Source organism: Musca domestica, unplaced genomic scaffold (genome assembly GCF_030504385.1).
Source record: "Musca domestica strain aabys unplaced genomic scaffold, Musca_domestica.polishedcontigs.V.1.1 194, whole genome shotgun sequence".
In the NCBI taxonomy this organism is placed as follows: domain Eukaryota; kingdom Metazoa; phylum Arthropoda; class Insecta; order Diptera; family Muscidae; genus Musca; species Musca domestica.
In genome coordinates, this window is record NW_026712247.1 from 776,609 (window position 1) to 801,648 (window position 25,040).

Here is a 25,040-nt window from a genome sequence, read left to right on the forward strand (position 1 = left end):
TATTTTTTAGGTTCAATATTCAAGGGAATTTTTTCAAATTTCGTATTTGCAGTTCGTATCAGGTACTTGTAAAAGGAAATTACTTATGCAGGTCCAGGTCTCCAAGTAGCCCCAATATAATGGTACCTCTCTATATTTGGTATTTTGACGATTTTAGGTAGAATACTCACCAATTTTTGTTTTAAGTTTCGCATTTGAATATTGTAATGGCTTATGACAAAAGTTGAGTACGCAGGTCTACGTCTTCGTATAGACCCCAATAAAACAGATATATTCCGTATTTTAAAGATTTTAACAGAATTTTTACGGATTTTTATTTTATTTTATTTATTTTAATTTTATTTTTTTTATTTTATTTTATTTATTTATTATTATTATTATTTTTTTTTTTTTTTTTGAAAATTGCCAAATTTGTTTCAAATGGTGGAAAGTTCGGCCTTGCATTTTATTTGTTGTTTTTTTTTTTTTTTGGAAAAATTTTCATATTCGTTGCAAATGGTGGAGGGTAATCAAAGTTCGGCCCAGCAGTGATTTTGTTTATCATATGGTCGGTCACACCTGACTAATTTTTATCACGCCAAAAGAAAAGGGTATCTCCACTTAACGCAAACAACTATAATCATTCAAAGTACTTAGCAAATGGCCACCAAAAGGCGTTCCCCTCAACGTGTCCAATTGGAAGAGATAATATATAAAACGCTCCAAAACGTATGGAATACGAACAAAAAAAAAACAAACTGAGTAATTTGAACAAATGGAGTACTTTCGAACGAATCAAATTGAAATGTAAAGGGCAAAGATTCTGATTAGATACGGAGGGGGTGGTTAGCGAATGGATGTCGGCAATGTATGTCGACCAAATGGAAATAAATGCTACAATTGTAAATATGTATTTATGTATGTTTCATGTAAACATACATACATTGTTTGAAATGTGTTGTAATGTCCACACCAATGTCCACCTCTGGACACAAGGACAATGTCAAAGAATCTAATTCCTATTTTCCAGTTCATATAAAAATGGATTTCTCTGTAAACGCCAATACTATTGATTGAAAATAACTTAACGTTTCATATTTTTTTTTTTGTATTTACAAATTTATTCAGAAATTGAAGAAACCCAAAAATATGGTAGAAATAATTATTATTTTACAATTTTAGGAATATTTTCCCTCAATTATTTCAATATTTGACATGCCATCATTGCTGCCAAAGGCAAGTGTAATTAAAGAAATAGGTTCAAACTGATTAAAAAAAAAACAATTAATGTAATTGGAATAATTCAGGTTTTATTCAATGGCTGAAGAAATAAATATAACTTTCTTTTATTTTTTCAAATATTTTCATCTAATCAACTTTAGTTCTTATCCCAGGATATTGGGGGTACTAAAATTTTGACATTAAAAGCTACATATTTTCTTAATGAGCACAAAATTTTAATTCGATAAAACGGTGTTCATCGGCCTATTAAAAAGGCGATAGTGTTTACAATATTTAAGACTAGCAAGTACCGGCTACTCCGTCAGCGAAAAGTCCACCTTAAAATTTCAGATTCGTTTCAACAGTTCGTTTTAGGCGTTTTTACTACTTAAAATACTTCGCAAATACATCAGTTTGACAAAATTGTCTAATCAAAACTTCATACATCGTACTAAATTTTTAAAGTTTCAAGGTTTTATTATTCAAGTTTTTCCTTGTCCGGAAAAAATTATAGGAAAATGTTTAATTTTTTCCCCAGAAAGTCTTCAAAATCTCTCATTATGAAGTTGACCGACGTGGATATTGCACAATGGACCCACATCCATATTTTCTGTCCAAAACTGTTTTACCGTCTCCACATGTAAACCAATAGCGTCTATGAAACCAATAGTGACTTCAATATCAAATTTCCGAGTTTCAGCTCTATTCATTCACCCAGTAACATATTTTGTAACATTTAGTACTCACCAAGAGTGATCGAAAATTAGTACGATTTAGTACTATACGAACAATTATAGTACACATCTTCTCATCTCAATTCCAAGTACCAACAGATAACTCAATATCAAATTTCGGGATTCCAGCTGTATTCCTTCACTCAATACCAAAGTTAGTACTATTAAGTGTTTTTCGTACAATTATGGTACACACTTCCAAAAGCCCCTCCATATCACAATTACAGGTACCAACAGATAGCTCTTTATAAAATTTCGAAATTTCAGCACTATCCTTTCACCCAGTAGGCAATTTAATACCACTTAGTACTTTTCGAACAATTATAGTACACATTTCCAAGACCACCTCCATATCTTATCCATAGACATCAACAGCCAAACCTAAACCTATTTCTTTATTCAATACCAAATTTAGTAATGTTTAACACATTTCGTACAATTAAAGTACACATTTCCAAAGCCACTTCCATATTTCAATTTCAGAGAAGGAACTTTAATACCAAATTTGAGGATTTCAGCTCTATCCCCTCACCCAATACCAAATTTAGTACTTCATAGCATTTCCAAAACCACCTCCAAATCTCAACCCTACACACTAACAGTGATCCTAATACTAAATCTCAGATTTGAGGAACTATCTCTTCAGCCAATACCAAATTGTTCCAAATATAGTACTATTTAGTACTTTTCGTGTACTTGTTGTAACAGGGTCCCCCATGCCATAATTTCAAATTATCAGCTTTCAAATCTCAACCCTACACACTAACAGTAATCCTAATGCCAAATTTCAGATTTCAAGCAGTACGCGTTCACTCAATAACAAATTTAGTACCATATAGTACCTTTCATACACTTGTTGAATGCATTTCCAAAACCTACGCACCAGTAGAGACCCTAATACCAACATTATAAATTTCTATATCAAACCGTTCAACCAAAACAAAATTGTACCGAATTTAATGAGATTTACTAAAGTTGTTACACTTAGTACACAATTCTAACCAATAAGGAAAAGTCAAAAGTCGGACGGGGCCGACTATATGATACCCTACACCATTATGCAAATTTGGTAGAACTCCCGTAACAAAAGAATTTATTTCAAGTAGATCATACCACCTATCAACATTTGGCTTTAGATCAGTTATAGAGAGCATGATATCACTTGGAAAAGGATTATATCAAAAAATATATATCGGAGCCGAATTGCAATGGAAACGTACGTCCCGAAATTCACTCCATTTGGACTGGTATTAGCTATTACTTGCACAATTAACTTGAAATTGGACTAAGGATATATATGTGAGGCAACACAACACAAAATCGGATAAAACATATAGATGAGAGCTATAGCTATATATGAACCGATTTTCCAAATTCGATACTCGATGCACTCGCTTCTAGACTGAATTTGGTCGGAATGCCGAAATTCAGTCCATTTGCTGATATTGGCCATTTAGTGCACAATTAACCCAAAATCGGTCGAGGATATACATGGGAGCTATATCCAAATCTGAACCGATCTTGACATAATTTCATACACTTATTTCAGAGCTGTATCTAATATTTGGTACCAGAGATCTTTGTTGTGGAATGCATATTACGCTTGTGATGTATTTTAAACCCAAAATTTGATAAAACATATGTATGGGAGCTATAGCTATATCTGAAACGATTTAAACTTAATTTGAAGTTCCTTTTTTAAATTATGATTTCGTAATTAGTCGTATTAGTCGTAAATTCCAAAATGCATTCCATTTGGCCTGATATTAGCCATTCGGTGCACAAATTGTTCTTAAGACTAACAGCTTAAAAAACGTTGATATGGCAAAGCTAATGTACATACTAATGTGGTACTTAGTTGCTGATAAAGCCCTTTGACATGACACCTGCTCATTTTCCAGGTGAAATCAAGTGATCTGCTGATGAACTTAATATTGCGAAAACAATCTTATATTGGAGAAAGTACGGGTTGCTAGTTTTAGAGAGACAATGGTGAGACGATGTTTATTTCTGTTATAGACGATGGTTATTCCGTTATTGACGGAATGCCAGACTTTACAATCGGCATTGTACTTCACATATGCTTTGTTCCAGAACCTGCAAGAATCTACTAGTTTTGCAATTTTCGTCGATATCATAAAGGGGGAAATCGGTACTCGTAGTAAAAAGTTTTATAGTCTTGCAGTTGTGGAATAGAGCAACAGTCACATTCCGTTAAATTTTCGCATTCCACTTTCTTTCAGTGCGGATGAGTTTATCGATTAAATGTTTTTTTTTTTTTTTTTTTTTTGTTATAAAAATCACTATTTTTATTTATTTATTAACTGACAAAAAAAAAAAACAACCTAGTAAAAATTAATGTTTACGTTTTTTAGACGATGGCAAACCGCTATCAAATTCAGATATTGTCAATACCCTTGAGGTGGGTATCATTTTCGCCAAACGATTGGGTTCGGGACGATTAAGATTTCTCACGGCTCCGGTTACGGTGGTACCAAAACGATGTTTTCTCGCCTTGCGTTCGAGTTTGATTTTCTCTGGATCTCTGGGGGGAAGAAACAATAAATAAAATTAATAAATCTTTCTAATGGTAAAAAGTACGACGAGTAACTTACCTTTCAGTGTAGGTTAAACGATTTGTGGGCAATGCTGGCTTGGGCATTGTATGTTTCTTCACAAACGATGTTGGTTGTTCCTTGAGCCCAAAACTTTTAGCAAAATGTCCCATATGGGCGTTTTTAACATTGAAAATTGGTTTCAATTCTTTGGGGAACGTTGTGTAGAATTTCGTCCATGAAACGAATGCTGTAATGGAAAATAGAAAACGAAAAAATTTAATTAAATTTCAACGTAAAATTTAGGGAACAAATCAGGATAATATAAGAATCCTAAGAATCATTGGTTCTTTGGCGGATGATTGAATTAACTATAATTAAAAAATATTCCAAATACGTAAGGAGGAATGTATATAGATGATCCGTCAGCATTACCAACGGAAATAGTTTCCAAAAAATGCAAACTGAAATGCCTTCTGAATCCACCATTTAAAGGATCAGGAACTGATTTGACTAAATTCTCTATTATTCGTTCACATTATACCCTTTTTATAATCTCCACCATAGCATGGAGGGTATATTAAGTTTGTCATTTGTAACACCTCGAAATATACATTTTAGACCCCATAAAGTATATATATATTCTTGATCAGCATAAAATTCTATGTCGATTTAGTGATGTCCGTCCAACTGTCCGTCTATCCGTCTGTAGAAATCACTCTAGCTTCCGAACGAAATGAAGTAGGTTTATAAAATTTTACTCAAATGTGTATTATGTCTGCAGGACTTTTGGTATTGAAATGGGCCATGTAGGCCAACGTTTTGATATAACCCCCATATAATGGTACCTCCCTTTTTTCGGTATTTTGGCGATTTAAGCGACATTTTTCACTGGAAGTGTTTCAAATTTGGTATCTGAAGTTCGCAATGGGTACTACAGCCTATGACAGAAAATTGTCTGTGCAGTTTCACGTCTTCGTATAGCCCCTTTATAGCGGTACCTCCCGATATCCGGTTTTAATTTTAGCGACAATATTCACCGGAATTATTATTTTAAATTTGGTTTTTGAAGTTCGTAACGGATACTACAGCCTATGACAGAAAATGGTCTGTGCAGGTCTACGTCTTCATATAGCTCCCATATAACGGTATCTCCCGATATTCGGTACTTTGATGATTTTATCGACATTATTTATCGGAATTGTTTTTAACTTGGTATTTGAAATTCGTGATGGATACTAGAGCCTATGACAGAAATTTACCTGTGCAGGTCCACGTCTTCGTATAGATCCCATATAACGGTACCTCTCGATATTCGATACTTTGATGATTTTAGCGACATTATTCATCGAAATTGTTTCAAATTTGGTATTCGAAGTTCGTAATGGGTACTACAGCCTATGACAGAAAACTATCTGTGCAGGTCCACGTCTTCGTATAGCTCCCATAAACAGTACCTCCCTATATTCGATACTTTGATGATTTTAGCGATATTATTCATCGGAATAGTTTGAAATTTGGTATTTGATGTTCGTAATGGATAAGAAAGTCTATGACAGAAAATTGTCTGTGCAGTTCCACGTCTTCTTATAGCCCCTATATAACGGTACCTCCCGATATTCATTATTATGATGATTTTAGCGACATTTTAAACAGAATTTTTTTCAAGTTTCGCATTTGAATATTGTAATGGCTTTTGACAAAAGTGGCCTATACAGGTCCACGTCGTCGTATAGAATTTAATATAACGGCTACATTTGATATTTTTAAGATTTTAACAGAATTTTTAAAGGATTATATTTTTTGAAAATTGCCAAATTTTTTCCAAATGGTGGAGGATATTCAAAGTTCGGCTCGGTCGCAATTACAGTTTGTTTATTTGTTTAAAGATTCCGATTATGTTTAAAAAAGATAATATAGATGGCCTTTCATTCCCATGTCAGCAAAATATCTCCCTATCTTAATTCGTTAACTTTGTTGCTTATAAATTACCACAATTTTGTTGTCAATTAAAAACTTTAATTTGCTTTTTTTTATTTAAAAACAACAAACCGCGGTCTCATACTTTTATACAAAAAATCAGTGAAATAAAAAATACAAATTCATATTAACCAGCAACGCTGTAATCATTCCAACTCAAAAGGACATTAATTTTGTAATTATACGGAGGACATTTTTCACTCTTTTTTATTTTTTTGCCTCACAACCTGAAAAGCAAATGAAAATGTTGGGGAAATCGAAATGAAAAACATTATTTTTCCAATTACAAGTTGCGAACCACACTTTCATCATAACATTTGAGGGGTGGGAGTGTTGGATGGTTCATGGAAACCGGGGCCACGGGCAAGAGATACTTTATTTAAGTTACGAAAGGGTTGGTAGGTTGGCTGGCCACGAGTCCATTTGTGTGGACTGCAATACTTTTCGTAAATAAATAACTAATGAAAAAAACCCACAAGCCAACGCGATATTCACAATATTTTTTGTTGCTGTAATCTTTTATTAAAAAGTTATACTTTATTTTGATTGCGTGTATTTTATGTTCACACACACGCACACACATTGCAGGCACGGGACACGCAGTCCATGGAGTGTATTATGAGATTGTATGACACTTGATGGATGAATGAATGACATAGGTGGTTTGATGTACAGGAAGGACGACGTGGGTGATGTTATTTCTCACGATGACGATTGGTGGGGATGATGATGATGATGGGTGTAATTAAGTATTTTGTGACATACACACAGAGCCTGTGAGTTTCATTAAAATTGTGGCAAAGAAGTAACAGCTATGGCTGCCCATCCCATCCAATATAAGTTTAATTAAATGTCATCAAATATTTTATGGTTGTCCTGCGAGATACATCAACAAAATTGTGAGGAAATTTTGTGAAAAATGATTACAATCGAAAAATGTTTTTAAAGAATAATTTGTCTAATTATTTGAAAGGGTAAAAGGTAAAGAGCAATAATAACAAATGGATAGGATATGTATTTGTTGGTGGAGCGACCAACGTGAAATTGGGATAAGTCAAAGTCGGGCGGGACCGACTATATGATTCCCTACACCACTATGCATATTTAGTAGAGCTCCTGTAACAAAAGAATTTATTTGAAGTAGATAATACCACATATCAACATTTGGCTTTAGAGCAGCTATAGTTTGGTTTCAGAGGGAACTAATATATGGAAGGCATATCCAATTCTGAATCGATTTTCACTAAATTTGGCGGAGACATTTTAATCTTTTATACCAAATAATAATGCTATAGATTGCATGGTATCACGTCGAGAAGGATTATACAGGGTGAGATGAAAAAACTGCAACCAACTTCAGACTGCTGTAATTTCTAAGCCACTCGTCCGACAGCTCTTAAAATTATTCCAGTAACAGCTCATTATATTTTTTAGAAGCGTACAAAAGCATTTTCGTGAGAATTTTCCAGAAAAAAAGTTATTCATGATGGAATTCAAGCGTGATATTGTGATTTCTTTATATTTTTGGCTGGAAAACCACAAGTGGCTATCTTAAAGTCTTTTGTGTCTCGTTACCGTGATACTGGTAGCGTAGCCCGACGTCAAGGAAGTGGGCGGAAGAAAACAGCAACATAAGCAGAAATGGTTCGAAAAGTAAAGAAGCGACTTGATCGAAACTCGCGTCACAGTGGCCGAAAAATGGCTAATGAGCTGAACATATCGCAACATTCCATTCGGCAAATATTGAAAAATGAGCTCGGGGAACTTACACCGCAACAGAAAGAATATAGACTCAAAAGAGCTGAAGAGTTGCTTTGCTTGGCCGAAAGTGCTGAACTGCCGAATTTGGGTTTCTCCGATGAGAAAACATTCGTTGTCCAGCAGTTTATAAACACACAAAATTATCGTGTTTACTTGCCAAAGAGGTCAGATGAAAATGTGCACCTTCGGTTGGCCACCAGAACTCAAGCGCCGGCCATGGTGATGGTGTGGTCCGCCATAATAGCCAATAGTCATTCTCTGCTCGTATTATCGCCTTGGGCACGCAAATATTTTGCCGCAGACCTTGGACATTCCAAGAGGACTTAGCACCATCGCACTCAGTTCGCGCCACCCAAGAATGGTTACAAAATTATGTTCTTCGCTTCATTTCCAGTGCACAATGGCCACCAAAATCTCCGGATACCACTCTTGGGACTATTGGGTCTGAAGAATCTTGGAAAGCAAGGTTGGCACTAAAAAATACCAAAGTGTCGATCTCTCAAGCAAGCGTCCGGGAATGGGCCAAAATACCGCAGAGCTACATTCGGGCAGCATGAGACGGTTTCATTGGCCGTTTGAAGGCCATAATTCGTGCCAAAGTTAACCAATTCGAACAAATCTAAACTCATTCAAGAATTTTATGCTATTTCCGACGTTTTTTGCATTCATTCAATAAAATTTAAAAAAAAGTGTAAAAATTATGGCGTTTGAATTTGTTGAAGTTTTTTTTATCTCACTCACCTATAAAAAATCACTCGATAAAATTTTCCAAGGGTATTTCCAAGCTCTATAAGATATCTGATACCAATTATCATTGTTGTCGAATGCATATTACGAATGTGAAGGTCTTAAACACCAAATCGGACGAAATATATATATGGGAGCTATAGCTATATCTGAACCGATTTTCAGCAAATTTTATGTACTTGCTTCTAGACTGAATTCGGTCGGATCTGCCAAAATTCAGGTAATTTGGACTGATATTGGCCATTTGGTGCACAATTAAGCCGAAATCGGTTGAAGATATACATGGGAGCTATATGCAAATCTGAGCCGATTTTGATAAAATTTGGCAGAGATATTTCTGGACTGTATCTCGTACCAAATATCATTGTTGTCGAATGCATATTACGTATGTGAGGCACTTAAATACTAAATCGGATGAAACATATATATGGGAGCTATGTCTACCTATTTACATTAATTTCGAAGTACTGGTTTCTAGGATGAATTCAGTCGTAATTGCCAAAATTCATACCATTTGGGCTGATTTTAGCTATTTGGTGCACAATAAACCTGATATCGGATAAATATATATATGGGAGCTATATTTTAATCTGAACCGATCTCGATAAAATTTGGCAAAGGTATTTTCGAGCAGTATCTGTTGTCCAATACCAAATATCATGCTTGTGGAGTGCATATTACATCCCAAATCGGATGAAACATGTATGGCAGCTATAGCTATATCTGAACTGAATTTGATGCATTTGCTTCTAGACTGAATTTGGTTGTATATGCCAAAATGCAGGTCATTTGGACTTATATTGGCCATTTGGTGCACAATTAACCGGAAATCGGTTGATGATATATATATGGGAGGTATATCTAAATCTTATCCGATTCTCATTAATTTCAATGGGGTTCGTCCTTGGGCCAAACAAATATTGTTTGGAAAATTTCATCTCTATCGGATAATAAATGCGACCTGCATTTTGTTCAAAAGAATATATGGACGGACGGACAGACGGGCTGACATGCATAAATCGACTCAGAAAGTGATTGTATGTAGATCCTCAAAAGTAACTATGGGTCTATCTCGCTTCCTTCTCTATGTTACAAACAAATGTACAAAGACATTATCACTATGTGGTGTAGGATATAAAAACAATAAAACATCAATAAAATGGATGTATGAAGTTCTAAAGACTTCCGTGAAAGTAATTTCTCATACTATTCTTCTGTTCAGCGGTAAGTAAACAAAACAATAACTAAAAGTTTAACTGCTTTTTTAAGATGTTTCGAAGCGAAAAACAACAAGACGCTACAAAAGTGTGAGAGAGACACAGAGGGGTCGAAATGTACTACCAATCAAAAATCCATTACAATTGTTTCGCTTCGATAAAACTAAACAGAAAACAGGATGGATGGATATACACGTTGATACTTCAACATATATTTTCACACACATTCATATAAAACAAATACGTAACTCCATCGCATTTCTTCGTTTCTTTTGTTTTCTTGTACTTCTTTACTGATTTCACACATCTTGAAAACGAAGCGAAAACAAACAAACAAAAAAAACTCACGTTATTCCGTTAAGGAACTAAAAGCACAGCAAAACATCCTGTGAACAATACCATAAAAGTATCCGTTCAAAAGCGAACAACTGCAAAGAGTGCATAAGTGTATTCTTGTTGTCGTTGTTGTAAAAGCTATTATAAAAATACTCAAGCGAATAAACTTTTGTCAACGTCCGTACAAAGGAAACTGGAAAAAATGCACAATAATTGAATTAGTTTTGGAAAACATGAAATATTTGTTCGCCTTTGTTTCTCGACTCGATAAAAAAAGGATTGGAATGAAGTGTGGAAAAGAGGATATTGCTTTTGATTAGTAAAACACAAAAGGTCTTGATTAAGAGAAAATATATTCTGCGAAATAGTGGGGGGCATTGATTTGAATAAAGTCAATTTGATTTTTACATTGCTTTGGTTGTAGGTTGCGCAGCTCCATTCGGAGACTTTTAGTCCGCTGTGTTCATCCTAGGAAGAATAAAGTTTTAGGGATAGGAAGATATAGGAGATGAAATTGCTTGAAAGGGTTTATGGAGAGAAATATAGTTGTCAGGGTGGTCTGCCCAGCAAAAGAATGATGTTGGCAATATTGTAAATGATGATGGCATCTATGTATGATAAGAACGTTGTCTCTTGTTGTCTACATCTTCTTACTATATAAGTTTTTCATCTTCCGCTGTGCAATGTAGGGAGGGTGTAAGTGATTACTCACTACCACCTAGCTTCTTAAAACCAGGGAAGTGGGTGTCTGATTGAAGGGCAAGAGTTGGTAGGCAGTTTTTACGAAGTATGACAGCATTAACTACTCTCTCTCTCTCTCTCTCTGCCTTAATGCCTTTGTTTGTAACACGGAGAAGATAGCAAGATAGGCCCATATTTACCTTAAGGATCTTTAAGGATTTTTCTAAGTTGATTTATGCATGTTAGACCGTCTGTCCGTCCATGTATTTTTGTGAAAGAATTACAGGTCTCATTTATTATCCTATTGAGATGAAATTTACTAAACAATATTAGTTTAAACTAAAGACGAACCCTATTGAAATTGGTGAGAATCGGTTAAAATCAAGATATAGCTCCCATATATATTTTCAATCGATTTCGGCTTAATTGTGCACCAAATGTCCAATATCAGTCGACCGAATTTAGTTTAGAAGCAAATACATCAAATTTGGCGAAAATCGGTTCAGATTTAGCGATAGCTTCCCATATATACGTTTCATCCGATTTGGTGTTAAAGTCCCTCACATGCATAATATGCACTCCACAACAATAATATTTGGTATTAAATATCAGATAAAGCCCAAAAATATCTATGTCAAATTTATTTATCGAAATCGGATCAGATTTGTATATAGCTGCCATATATGTCTTTATCCGATATCAGGTTTATTGTGCACCAAATGCCTAATATCAGCGAAAATGAACTGAATTTTGGTACTTCCGACGACAACCGGTTCAGATAAAGCTATAGCTGCCATATATATGTTTAATCCGATTTGGTGTCAAAGTTCAAGTAATATCCACTCCACAAAGATGATATTTGATACCGGACATCAGATACAGCTCGAAAATATATCTGCCAATTTACCTTCGATATACACACGATTTTACGGTTATTGTCCAATCGGTTCAGAGTTGAATATAGCTCCCAAATTGTTACTACTCTAAAGCCATGGTACGCATTTAAATAAGGTTCATAGTTGGTATGGTTTACGTCACATAAATTCCCAATATACACTTTTTTGGTTACGGGAGCTCTACAACATACGCATAGTGGTGTAGGGTATTATATAGTCGGCCCACCCGGCTTTTGACCTTTTTTTACTGGTTTATTTTCAACTCTATGGGTGTGGCCTTGATTTTCTTTTGATTTAGGAATCTTAAGTCGTTCTTAAGCAAGGTTAGATGATCATAATACAGAATTTCTTTTTTTGTATTTGGTCATGATTTGAATGAAAACATATAAACCTATTCGCATACCCAAGGGAAAATCTGCAATGTTCGTCTTAACGATTCAAGTTTGTACTCACCTTTACATGCCTTATCATGCATTTCTTTGTCATCGGCTATAAGCTCTTGGAATTTATGTTGTAAATTTGATGCTGCCTCTTGGACTGTGTTCGCTTCATCATCGGCCTCATTGAGTGCCTTTAAATACTCATCCATATCAGCTTGAGATATTCTAAAATAAATCGAAAATACATTAGAATTTTCCCCCTTAGGCAATGAATACAATTGCCTCGCATTTATCATTTTTCCCTACCTTATCCGTTTATTTTCTAAATAACGAACAAACTGGACTTCACTGGGCGTTAAGAAAAGTACAGCACGACCATTGCGTCCAGCACGGGCTGTGCGACCAACACGATGCACAAATCGGCAGTTTTCTGGGGTGGGGAGTATTGTACGACCAAATCGATTTCAGGAACATCTATGCCACGGCCAACGACATCCTACGAAGAAAAATAACACATATAATAGATTATTAATAAATAAATTAGTTTTCTTTGAACTTACTGTTGCCAAAAGAACTCCTGATTTACATTCTCGGAATCCCTTAAAGACACCCTGTCTTTCGGTTTGTGACATGGATCCATGTAATCTACAAATAAGATAATGAAGATATTTTTTAGTCATAAAACGATAATTCATACAAACTCATATCCCACTCACCTGAAGAATCTTAAACCCTTCAACAGTGGCTCATCTGAATCATCATCCGATTCCTCTTTGGCCAATTCTTCATCTTCTTCGTCGAGTATCTTTTGGGTAAGCTGTTCATTTAACAAATCATGATGAAAGTTAACCATTTCCATGGTACTCATAAAAATCAAAGCCTTAAATTTATCTTTATTACGAAATTCATGAGCCAATAGCCCAGAGAGTGTAACCAGACGTAACTTTGGTGCCACCACTACATAGCTAAGTTTTAAATTTTCAGGTATTGTTAAGATACCAGTTGAATCTTCACCGTCCAGCACATCGGCCGTGACAGCCTCAATTGTTTCTTTATTATAACCCTCTGTTGTTCTAATGGCCTTGGTGGGATCCTCATCACTGTTATCGATGTATATGGGATCATTTAATGTTAGACCAGCTAATTTTTGTACAGCTGATGTTAGAGTGGCTGACAATAACATTCTCTGCAACGGTTCAGGGGTGCCACCTTCTTTGGCATCTTCCGTTCGTTGTTTATCGATACCCTCAACAATTTGTTTAACATCACGTTCATAGCCCATTTCCAAGAGACGATCAGCTTCATCCAGTACAAGAAATTTGGCTTTACTCAGCTTAAATGATTCGGTGTGTAGTAAATGATCAACCAAACGGCCAGGTGTCCCCACCAAAATATTTATACCTTTACGTAATCTGGCTTTTTCGGCTTTTCTTCGTTCACCACCCATCAGGGCGCCCGGTACAATCCATGTAAAGGGTTTTACTAATTTTAGGAAGAGCTCATAAGTTTGAATGGCCAATTCTCGTGTGGATACTATAACAACAGCCAATATACCACAATCACGGGTAATTTTCGGCCGTATCGAATGTAGTTTTTCCACCAGAGGTAAGGCATAGGCCAGTGTCTTGCCCGAACCAGTTTGAGAACGTACAAGAAGATCTCTTCCTGAAATGAAGAAGAAAATATAAAGTTATTTATGTAATAACCAGTAAGGAAAAATCAAAAGTCGGGCGGGGCCGACTGTATGATAGCCTACACCACATGCATATTTAGTAGAGCTCCCGTAACAAAAGAATTTATATTGAAAATTTATTTGAAGTAGATCATACCACCTATCAACCTTTGGCTTTAGAGCAGTTATAGTGGTTTCAGAGGGAGGCATATCCAATTCTGAATCGATTATCATTTTTTATACCAAATAACATTGCTATAGAGTGTAGGATATCACTTCGAGAAGTGAGCCGACTTCCTCAAAATTGGAAACGTACGTCCCGAAATTCACTCCATTTGGGCTGATATTACCCATTATTTGTACAATAAACCTGAAATCGGATTAAGGATATGTATGGGAGCTATATCCAGATCTGAACAAATCTTGATAAAATTTGGCAGAGGTATTTACGAGCTCTATAAGATATCTGCTACCAAATATCATTGTTGTCGAATTCATATTACGATTGTGAGGGACTTAAATACCAAATCGGATGAAACATATATATGGAAGCTATAGCTATATCTGAATCGATTTTTACCAAATTTAATGTACTTGCTTCCAGACTGAATTCGGTCGGATGTACCAAAATTCAGGACTTTTGGACTGATACCTGCTATTTGATGCCCAATTTACCCGAAATCGGTTGAAGATATATATGGGAGCTATATCCAAATCTGAACCGATTTTGATAAAATTTGGCAGAGGTATTAACGAGCTCTATAAGATATCTGCTACCAACTATCATTGTTGTCAAATGCATATCACGAATGTGAGGGACATAAACACCGAATCGGATGAAACATATATATGGAGCTGTAGCTATATCTGAACCGATTTTCACCAAATTTAATGTACTTGTTTTTAGATTGAATTCGGTTGGATGTATCAAAATTCAGGAGTTTTAGACTGATATTGGTTATTTGGTGCACAATTAACCCGAAATCGATTGAAGATATATGGGAGCTATTTCTAAATCTGATCCCATTATCACCAATTTCAATAGGGTTCGTCCTTGGGCCAATCGGATAATAAATGCGACCTGTCAATAGGGTTCGTCCTTGGGCCAATCGGATAATAAATGCGACCTGCATTTTGTTCTCGAGAATACATGGACTAACAGGCGGACTGACTTGCATAAATCGACTCAGAAATTCTATGAAGATCCTCAAAAGTAACTATGGGTCTATCTCGCTTCCTTCTCCATCTTACAAACAAATGCCCAAAGAAATAATATCCTTACTACTATTTGATGTAGGGTATAAAAAGTAAGGGAGACATTGTTTAGATTCTTCAAGAACACAGTGTTGTAGACGGAAGATCTACAAAGTCTTTAACCCTAGCTACTTGTCTAGGAAAGGCAAAATTTAAGGTTTTAATATCAAAGGACATGAGGGTTCATTCAAATAAAAATTATATGGTGCCTTTACGAAAACGTATGTCTAAATTAATCCTTATCCTTTCGAATTTTTATATAATTGGTTAGAAATATTATTCCCACTTACCCTCCAAAGCTTTAGGTATTGTCTTCTTTTGTACCGTGGTCAGATGAGTAATGCTCAATATGTCGGCAAGATTTTTCACTGTATGAGCGTGTAGATCCAATGACTCCACTTTGGTGTTATCGAAAATTTTCTCAGTAATTGGTTTTACAAAACGTTGGCCCAATTCCACTTTCTCTGGTTGATCTTTGAAGAGGCCAATTTTACGTACACTAGAATCGCCTGGACGTTTAACACGAAAAGCATTATTTTTACGTGCCTGGGGATCTACGTGTCCCAATTCTGGTTCTTCAACTGGACTGCCGTCTTCCTTGGCCTTCATTGCTTCACGTTCCTCCCTTTCCCTTTGTACGAAAAGATCGGCGGCTCTTGGTTTTTGATTTGGATTTTTAGAGAATTTTCTGATACCAGCTTTCAGTTCATTATCGGACAAGGTACGTTTCTTTAGTTGCCCATCACCGCCCTGTCGTTCTGAGCGTTTTTGTTGAAGACGTTCCTGGCGTGTTAGTTTTGCTTTTTGGCCTTGCTGTTTGCCCACCATGCCTGTGGGAGCTGTGCATATGTTCAACATTAGGTCTCCAGCTAAATCCTTGGTTTTTGGTACTCTAGCATAGGATTCCAAATCGGAATCGCCATCATCTTGATGGGATTGTGGGGCTGCAACAAAATTCTTTTTAGGCACTTCACTGGTGTTGTCCGTAGCCTTTCGTTTTAAGGCCACTGACTGGCCATTTGGCTTTGTGGGTTTTGTGTCAACTTTTCTACGTATGGCCATTGATTTAGGTTTGACCGCCTCTTCAGTTGTCTTCTTGGGTTTGTCATCTTCGGATACGGGTTTTCCGGCTACCGGACGTCTTCGTGCCACAACCGCCTTTACCTTTTGCGTCCCACCACCAAACTCAAATGAAAATCCACTACTAGCAGAGTTTTTTGACTTCTTCTTCGTGGGAGGAGGAAGGACTTCCTGAAAATGATAGAATTTTAAATATGAATGTAACAAAATCCTATTATTCGCCTTACCTCCGGCTTGCTACGCATTGGCTGCTTAGCTGTGGTGATGTTCAGTTCAATGGTCATCTTTGTGGCAGGGGTGTTGTAACTTAGAATTGACTGAAATAGTTTCTAATTTTTAATTTAATTTTTAAATAACAAAAACGTGCTGTTGCTTCGAGCTCTTCAAGTTATTCATGTGTTATCGTTCCGTTTGTTTTGATACATGTTTTCGTTTCAAACGATTCTTTTGACGTTTCTCTTTGTCACGTTTCTTTCCAATGTAGTATACTATTTCTCTCAAAGATGTCACTGCTGATGTAATAAAGATGCTGGTCGATTCGATACTTTAACAACACTGAAATAAAATAGCTCAGTTCACAGAATCTTCTCCACCGCTTCAAGGTAGTAATAGCTCATTTAGAATATTCTTCATACCCCAATGTTTTTAATAAATCTACAACAAAATTCCCGCCATTTACATATATATTTGGGTTGACTAAAATGCAGGCCAGATAACGTTTTTATTTTAGAAGGATGGGTACTCTTATCATTAGAACACCGCCCGGATGGGTATTTAAAACTCCACTGTATCAGTAAATTGGTATCATCCATAGCCTGAACTCTGCCGATTTCGTGTTTGTATTTATTACTTTTTCTTAGTAAAAAATAAAATATCTTAAAAACCAGTAAGAAAAGGCTATTGTCGAGCGGGGCCGACCATGTGTACCCTACAATACTACAATATGTTAAAGGCCGCTTAGCTTGTGAAATTATGCCACGGAGCACTGCCTAGATATTACACTTAGCCTTTGATTAAGGCGAAAAAACATTATAAAATGTATACTTCAATATTATAAGTCAAATTGAAAAAAAATGCATGCGATAAAAAATATGAAAAAACAAGTAAGCAAAGGCTATAGTCGTGCGGGACCTACCATGTGATACCCTACAACACTACAATATGTTAGAAGGACCCTTATGCCCAAGTCCATTTTGGAAGATTTCACTTTTGAAATTTTGTCATGGAGCACTGCCCAGATATTGCCCTTACCATTTTGACCAGGGAAATTTGCGCACTCCGTCGTGCTGTTAGTTGTTGTGGTCGATTTTTCAGCTAAATATAATTCAATGGTCATCCTAAAAGCTAGAATTCTTCCCTATCCTTAAAGCTGGGAATACATAAAGCGCTTATTTGGCTGGCTTAAGTCATCGGCTGGCTTCTTCGGAAATGAACAAAGGAGCCTAGGGTCAAAATCGAACTAAGTCAACCTAAAACTCCTTTGTTCCTCTACGAAGAAGCCAATGACTTAATTCCCACCCTAAAGCTGGGAATACATAAAGCGCTTATTTGGCTGGCTTAAGGGCTAAGTACATAAGAAGCTTGAAGTCATGGCTAGGCATATTAATGTCAAATTATAATGGAAAACGACGGCTGGATTTAGTGCGGCTCTGTAATCCCTTTGTGAAATGTCACAAAATATGCCTAGCCATGACTTCAAGCTTCTTATGTACTTAGCCCTTTAAGTCATCGGCTGGCTTCTTCGGAAATGAACAAAGGAGCCTAGGGCCAAAATCGAACTAGGTCAACCTAAAACTCCTTTGTTCATCTACGAAGAAGCCAGCCGATGACTTAAGCCAGCCAAATATGCGCTTTATGTATTTCCAGCCTAACCCTACCCTTGTGAAAATTTTCGTAAAGATCGGACGATAATTGCAATCTGTATATAATAACCCCAACCCGTGTTGTAAGGTTAAAAAATTTACAAAATGTACATTTCAATATTATAAGTCAAATTGAAAAAATCGCATGCGATAAAAATATGAAAAAATAAAAAAATGTCACAAAATCTGAATTGACAAAATTTGTCAAAATCGGTCCAGCCATTCTTGAGATATAAGCATTTTAGCTAACATCCCCTTCCTTTGTATATATGTATTGTACATATTTCGCTATATATATTCGATATATTTACTATCGGCATTTACGTAACGGTCAGGATTGACCTGTTCGTCTATTTATGATTTTGCCGGGATTAAAAATATTCGCGGTTTAATGGAAAATTTGATATTAGTCTGGGCAGAAGTCTTCCAATTTTGATGGTAATCGGGTAATATTTAGTGGATGAAAAGGCCATGATACTTGGTACAATGAAGAGAAGGTAGGTCAACTTTGAAAAAATTGCAAGTATAGAGGTCTACCTGTTTGGCTTGTAATGTCAGAATTTGTATCAAAACAATAAAAAATCAAACAATTTGTTGCATTTATTTTGAATAAATAATTGAAAACCCCGGTAACTGAATGAAAGGTCGACTTTTCTTTTCAAAATCATGTACTATATATCTCTAAAGGATAATTTCGCTACAAAAACTCTAGATTTTGTCGATGCATACGTTGAAATAAACATTTTGAAAACACCCGAATTTGAATATTTTCTGAACAATTTTTTTGTTATTGAAAAGAAAACACATACATAAACAAATAAAGATGACATATTAAGCCAAGAAAATAAAAAAAATTAAAATCATATGGTTTCATAGCCCTACCTTGATATCATTTTACCATGGGTACTACAGCCTGTGACAAAAAATTGCAGGTCCACGTCTTCGTATAGACCCTATAACGGTAACTCCATATACCAGATGAGGTGAAAAAAATGTAATAAAGTCAAACGTCATAATTTTTACATTTCTTTTTTTTAAATTTTATTGAAAGAAAGCACAAAATGTCGGAAATAGCATAAAATTTTAGAATAAGTTTGGATTTGTTCGAATTTGTCTCTACTCTCTTTTGTTCTTAGCTCTTTTGATTCTATTTTCTTTCTGTTGCGGTGTAAGTTTTTGCACTTTTTGAATTTTAATGGCTTTACCCCGAGCTAATTTTTCAATATTTGCCGAATGGAACATTACGATATGTTCAGCTCATGAGCCATTTTTCGGCCACTGCGACGCAGGTTTAATCAAGTCGCTTTTTTGCTGCTGATGTTGCGGTTTTTTTCCGTCCACTTCCTTGACGTCGGGCTACGCTACCAGTATTACGGTAACGAGCGATGGTACGAGACACAAAAGATTTATTCACATGCTGTGTTTGTGTGTTTCCAGCCAAATATAAAGAAATCACGCTATCACACTCAAATTCCATCACGAATAACTTTTTGCTGAAAATTCTCACCAAAAAGGCTTTTGTACGATTGTAGACAATATAATGAGCTGTCGGACGAGTGGCTTAGAAATGACAGCAGTCTGAAGTTGGTTGCAGTTTTTTCATCTCACCCTGTATACGGAATTTGTAACTAATTATATTTTTCATTTATGTTTTTTTTTTTTTTAAATTCCAAATGTTAGAGGGCATTTAAAGTTCGTCCCGGCCGTACTTACTGCTTTTTCACTAGTTTTCTTTTGAGTTTCTTTACTGCTCTCCATTAACGAGAAAGTGAAATAAAGAGAAATATGTCAAAATCTGTGTCTTGTTAACCTAAAATTTGTGACAGTTGTTACAAATTGTTACTGGAAATCGTCTGTTAACTCGAAACTTCTGCAAAGGAGAGCGGTTGGAGAGAGAAATTTTGACAGTTCTTTCAGTGAGAGTTTGCAAATTCTTGCTGGACAAATTTCCTCATGCAATCATAATGTTTCAATCACATTATCACAGAATAAAAGATAAACAATAGCCAAAAAGTGTAAACAAATTTTGACATTTCATTTGGTTTTTCTGCTGATGTTGCTGATTTTATTTAGTTTTCGAAATAATAAACAAAAATTGAATTTGTTTTTATTAAATTGGAAAAATTTGCAATTTTACTAAAATAGTAGTTTTTTGCCAGTAGTCCGGCACCATTTTTCAATGCTCGGTATGTCTATTTGCCAGTAGTCGGCATATGGTATTTCAGTAAAAAAATATTATTTTGTATATTTATACTCTACACCACATGGCGTTCAGGGTATTATGTCTTTGTGCATTTGTTTGTAACAGGCAAAAGGAAACGAGATAGACCCATAGTTCCTTTTGATGATCTGCATATAATCACATTCTGAGTCGATTTATACATGTCCGTCCGTCCGTCTGTCCATGTATTTTTGTAAACAAAGTACAGGTCGCATTTATTGCCCGATCCAGATGAAATTTTGCACAGATCATTTGTTTGGCCCAAGGACGAACCCTATTAAAATTGGAGATAATCGGTCAACATTTAGATATAGCTCCCATATATATCTTCGTCCGATTTACCTTTTATTGTGCACCAAGCGTGTAATATCAGTCCGAATTGTATGGAATTTTGCATATACACCCAAATTAGGCCTGAAAATAAGAATGCCAAATTTGATCGAAATCGTTTCAGATATAGCTATAGCTCCCATATATATTGTTCATCCGATTTGTTATTTTTGTCCTCAGCAGCCTTAATACGCACTCTTCAACAGCAATATTTGGGGAAATATATCAAATACAGCTCAGAAATACATTTGCCAAATTTTATCGAGATCGGTTCAGATTTGGATATAGCTTCCATATATAACTTCGTCCGATTTATCTTTTATTGTGCACCAAACGTTTAATATTTGTCTAAATGGGATGGAATTTGGCACATAAGACCGAATTGAGTCTAGAAGCAAGTATGTCAAATTTGGTGAAGATCGGTTCAGTTATAGCTATAGCTTCCATATATATTGTTCATCCGATTTGTTGTATTTGTTACCCACAACCGTAATATGCACTCCGTAACAAGTTCAGAAATATCTTTGCCAAATTTGCCAATCGAGATCGGTTCAGATTTGGATATAGCTCCCATATATATTTTTATCCGATTTTAAAATATTTGTGCCTCAAATGGACAACACAATTCCGAATTTAAAAGATACAAATGCTTCGGCATATTTAGTCCTTTGAACTTTAAATTATAATCATAGCTTGTATTATTGAATTCTCCCATAAAAACTTTTAATTGTTATGTGGAGCTCTACTAAATTAGCAAAGTGGTGTAGGGTATCATAAAGTCGGCCCGCCCGACTTTAAGACTTTCTTTACTGGTTTTTATTTCAAATAGTATAAAACAATGCAACATTACTAATTCACAGTTTAATCCAGAAATTGAAATTAATTTCGTTTTTAAATAAACCAAAATATAGGTAGAAAAAAAAAATAGTATGGTTACCTTCAGTAACGTATGGATTTTCAATAAAAATAAAAATGAGATTAAATGAAAAAAAGAAAAAAGTACTTTTTTATATTTGGAATTTGTGAATTGATATTTTTCCTTTAAAAATGCCACCGCTATTTAAAACGTCAAATAGCTGATTAAAAAACCTACTTAATTCAGAAAAGTTGATCAAAAAGCACAAATAAAAGCAACTGCCGACTCAAAACTATTATTTTATTTGAGTAATTTTTGGATAATTTTTTAATACTTTTCTCAAGTTTTGGTGAATTTGGTCAAAAATAATATTTTGCCGACTACTGGCAAATCTCTTTTTTTCTCTTCCTAATGTCGGCATTAATTCCTGATTCCAAAAGTATTAAATTTAATTTACTTAAATCGATTATTAAGTAGATGCCACCACTATTTTTTTCTTTACAAACAATCACTATCGCACGCATTGAAAGATATTCAGTGACGAAAACCGTTATTCTCTCGTAATAAATGATCGGAGCTCATTGTTTTTTTTTTTTACAGAAAGAGAGCAGATAATACTGTTGACGTTTTTTGCAATTATTTCATTATTTGGTCAATTCTATTCTTAGTTATTCAACTGGGACATGCCGAACTACTGGGACATGCCGAACTTAGGCGCACTTACCCTATCTTTGATTAGAATATAAAACACATTTTGGTCATATGATTTTTTTTGTTCTTTATTTAAGGAATATATGAATAATTTTCGCTAGATTTGTATGTGTGTGTGTTTGTTTATGGTTCAATTACACGTGTTTATCAAATATGTAAATGAATAAAATCAACTTTTGTATTCTTAGTTTAATTTCTATTTAATTGTTATAATTTGTTATCCATTTCATATATATATCCGGTGAATCTATAAAGTAAATTTTCTTATTAATTTCTAAATTACAATATTTTGCTAATGTGTGAGAGTGTGTCTGTATTATTTACTTTTAATGGCAACATATGGATTAAGGGTATGAGTGTTCTAGGTCAATGAGGGCGTAATTCATTATTAGAAAATTATGTCAAAACTTGTTGAATTATAAAGTTGGAATTTGTTTTATCTTGGTACTGCCATCGGATAAGAATCCACGCCAAATCTGGAGGTAAATTGTTTGATGTCATAATGCTGTTGCAATGAAAGAGAACCATTTAACAATTGCAAAATTTCTTGACCATGCCAATGGTAGAAAAATAGAGGTAGTCGCATGGACACAGCTGCTGGGACAATTAATTTTGGAATTGACATTTTTGAATGAAAAATTATTCAAATTTGCAAAAAATGTCTAAAAAATGCATATAATAACGACCTCCGATTGGAGTCGTACACGAAAACTTATACAAGATGAAAAAACTGCAACAAACTTCAGACTGCTGTCATTTCTAAGCCATTCGTCCGGCGTCTGTTAAAATTATTCCAGTGACAGTTTTATTATAGTGTTTACAAGCGTACAAAAGCATTTTGGTGAGAATTTTCCAGAAAAAGTCATTCGTGATGGAATTCAAGCGTGATAGTGTGATTTCTTTATATTTGGCTGGAAAACCACAAGTGGCTATCGTAAGAGCACTCCAGCATTCAAATGTGAATAAATCTTTTGTGTCTCGTACCCGTTACCGTAATACTGGTAACGTAGCCCGACGTCAAGGAAGTGGACGGAAGAAAACCGCAACATCAGCAGAAATGGTTCGAAAAGTAAAGAAGCGACTTGAACGAAACCCGCGTCGCAGTGGCCGAAAAATGGCTCGTGAGCTGAACATATCACAATATTCCATTCGGCAAATATTGAAAAATTAGCTCGGGGTAAAGCCATTGAAATTCCAAAAAGTGCAAGAACTTACACCGCCACTGAAAAAAATAGACTCAAAAGAGCTAAAGAGTTACTTCGCTTAGTCGAAAGTGGTGAACTGCCGAATTTGGTTTGGTGGTCTCCAATGAGAAAACATTCGTTGTCCAACAGTTTGTAAACAAAGAAAGTGATCGTGTTTACCTGCCAAAGAGGTCAGCTGAAAATATGCACCCTTGGTTGGCCACCAGAAATCAAGCGCCGGCCATGGTGTTGATGTGGGCCGCCATAACAGGCGATGGCCACTCTCCGCTCGTATTAATCGACCGTGGCAACAGAATAAATGCCGAATATTATCGAGAAAATATTCTGGAGGCCTTGGGCACGCAAAACATTTTGACCGCAGACCTTGGACATTCCAACAGGACTCAGAAGCATCGCACTTAGCACGCGCCACCGAAGAATAGTTACAAAATGAGGTTCTTCGCTTCATTTCCAGCGCACAATGGCCACCAAAATCTCCGGATACCAACCCGTTGGACTATTGTGTCTGGAGTATTTTGGAAAGCAAGGTTGGCACTAAAAAATACCAAAGTATCGATCGCCTCAAGCAAGCGTTTCACCGGGAACGGGCCAAAATACCGCAGAGCAACATTTGGGCAGCGTGTGACGGTTTCATTGGCCGTTTGAAGGCCATAATTTGTGCCAAAGGTGACCAATTCGAACAAATCTAAACTCATTGTCAACTTTGATGCTACTCCCGACATTTTTTGCTTTCATTCAATAAAATTTAAGAAAAATTTAAAAATTATGGCGTTTGACTTTGTTGCAGTTATTTTATCTTACCCTGTATATTGTCCATTTTCGCACCTGACCCAGCACTGATGCAAATATTAGAATTTGCAAATTGGAGAAAAATCGGATTATCCTTTCTCTTTCTGTGCAGATTTTTTTTTTTTTTTTGAAAATGTCGACCTCTTTTGTGGAAGGTACCAGAAGGTGTGGACCGATATTGCCCATCCTCGATCTAAGTTTGATAATAATATTACGATGTACGAAGTTTCGATCAAATTGGATACTTCCTTCGAGAGCTATCGCATCAGACCGAACGAACGGAAATTACTAGATCAACTCAAAATGTCCTGAAACGAACTTGGCTAAAGATACCTAAGGTCTAAAAGCATTATTTCGATGAGGCACGTTTTGGCTGTATACCGTCTAGCCATATGGCTGAGGGTATAAAAATTGTTGACATATCAATGTTCCCAACCGTTGATGCATCTACCTGTATTCTTCTACCATGACAATGCCAATGCCTTATAGCGAGTTTACATACCAAACGTTTGCCCATTGATGTTTTCCATTGCCAAATTTATTTCCCATTTCTTATTATTATTATTATTAATA

The 25,040-nt window shown here is 35.6% G+C and overlaps 1 protein-coding gene across 1 annotated transcript; it reads right to left on the bottom strand.

The window, feature by feature from the left end:
• Positions 1–4,237: 4,237 nt before the first annotated feature.
• LOC101899213 (probable ATP-dependent RNA helicase CG8611) lies at positions 4,238–16,913 on the bottom strand. Its single transcript, XM_059121434.1, is given in 9 exon segments — positions 4,238–4,479; positions 4,550–4,739; positions 12,561–12,712; positions 12,794–12,905; positions 12,908–12,983; positions 13,048–13,132; positions 13,204–14,152; positions 15,704–16,664; positions 16,721–16,913. Coding segments are annotated over 9 exon segments (2,772 nt in total). The 5' UTR covers positions 16,778–16,913; the 3' UTR covers positions 4,238–4,289.
• Between the last annotated feature and the right edge of the window lie 8,127 nt (positions 16,914–25,040).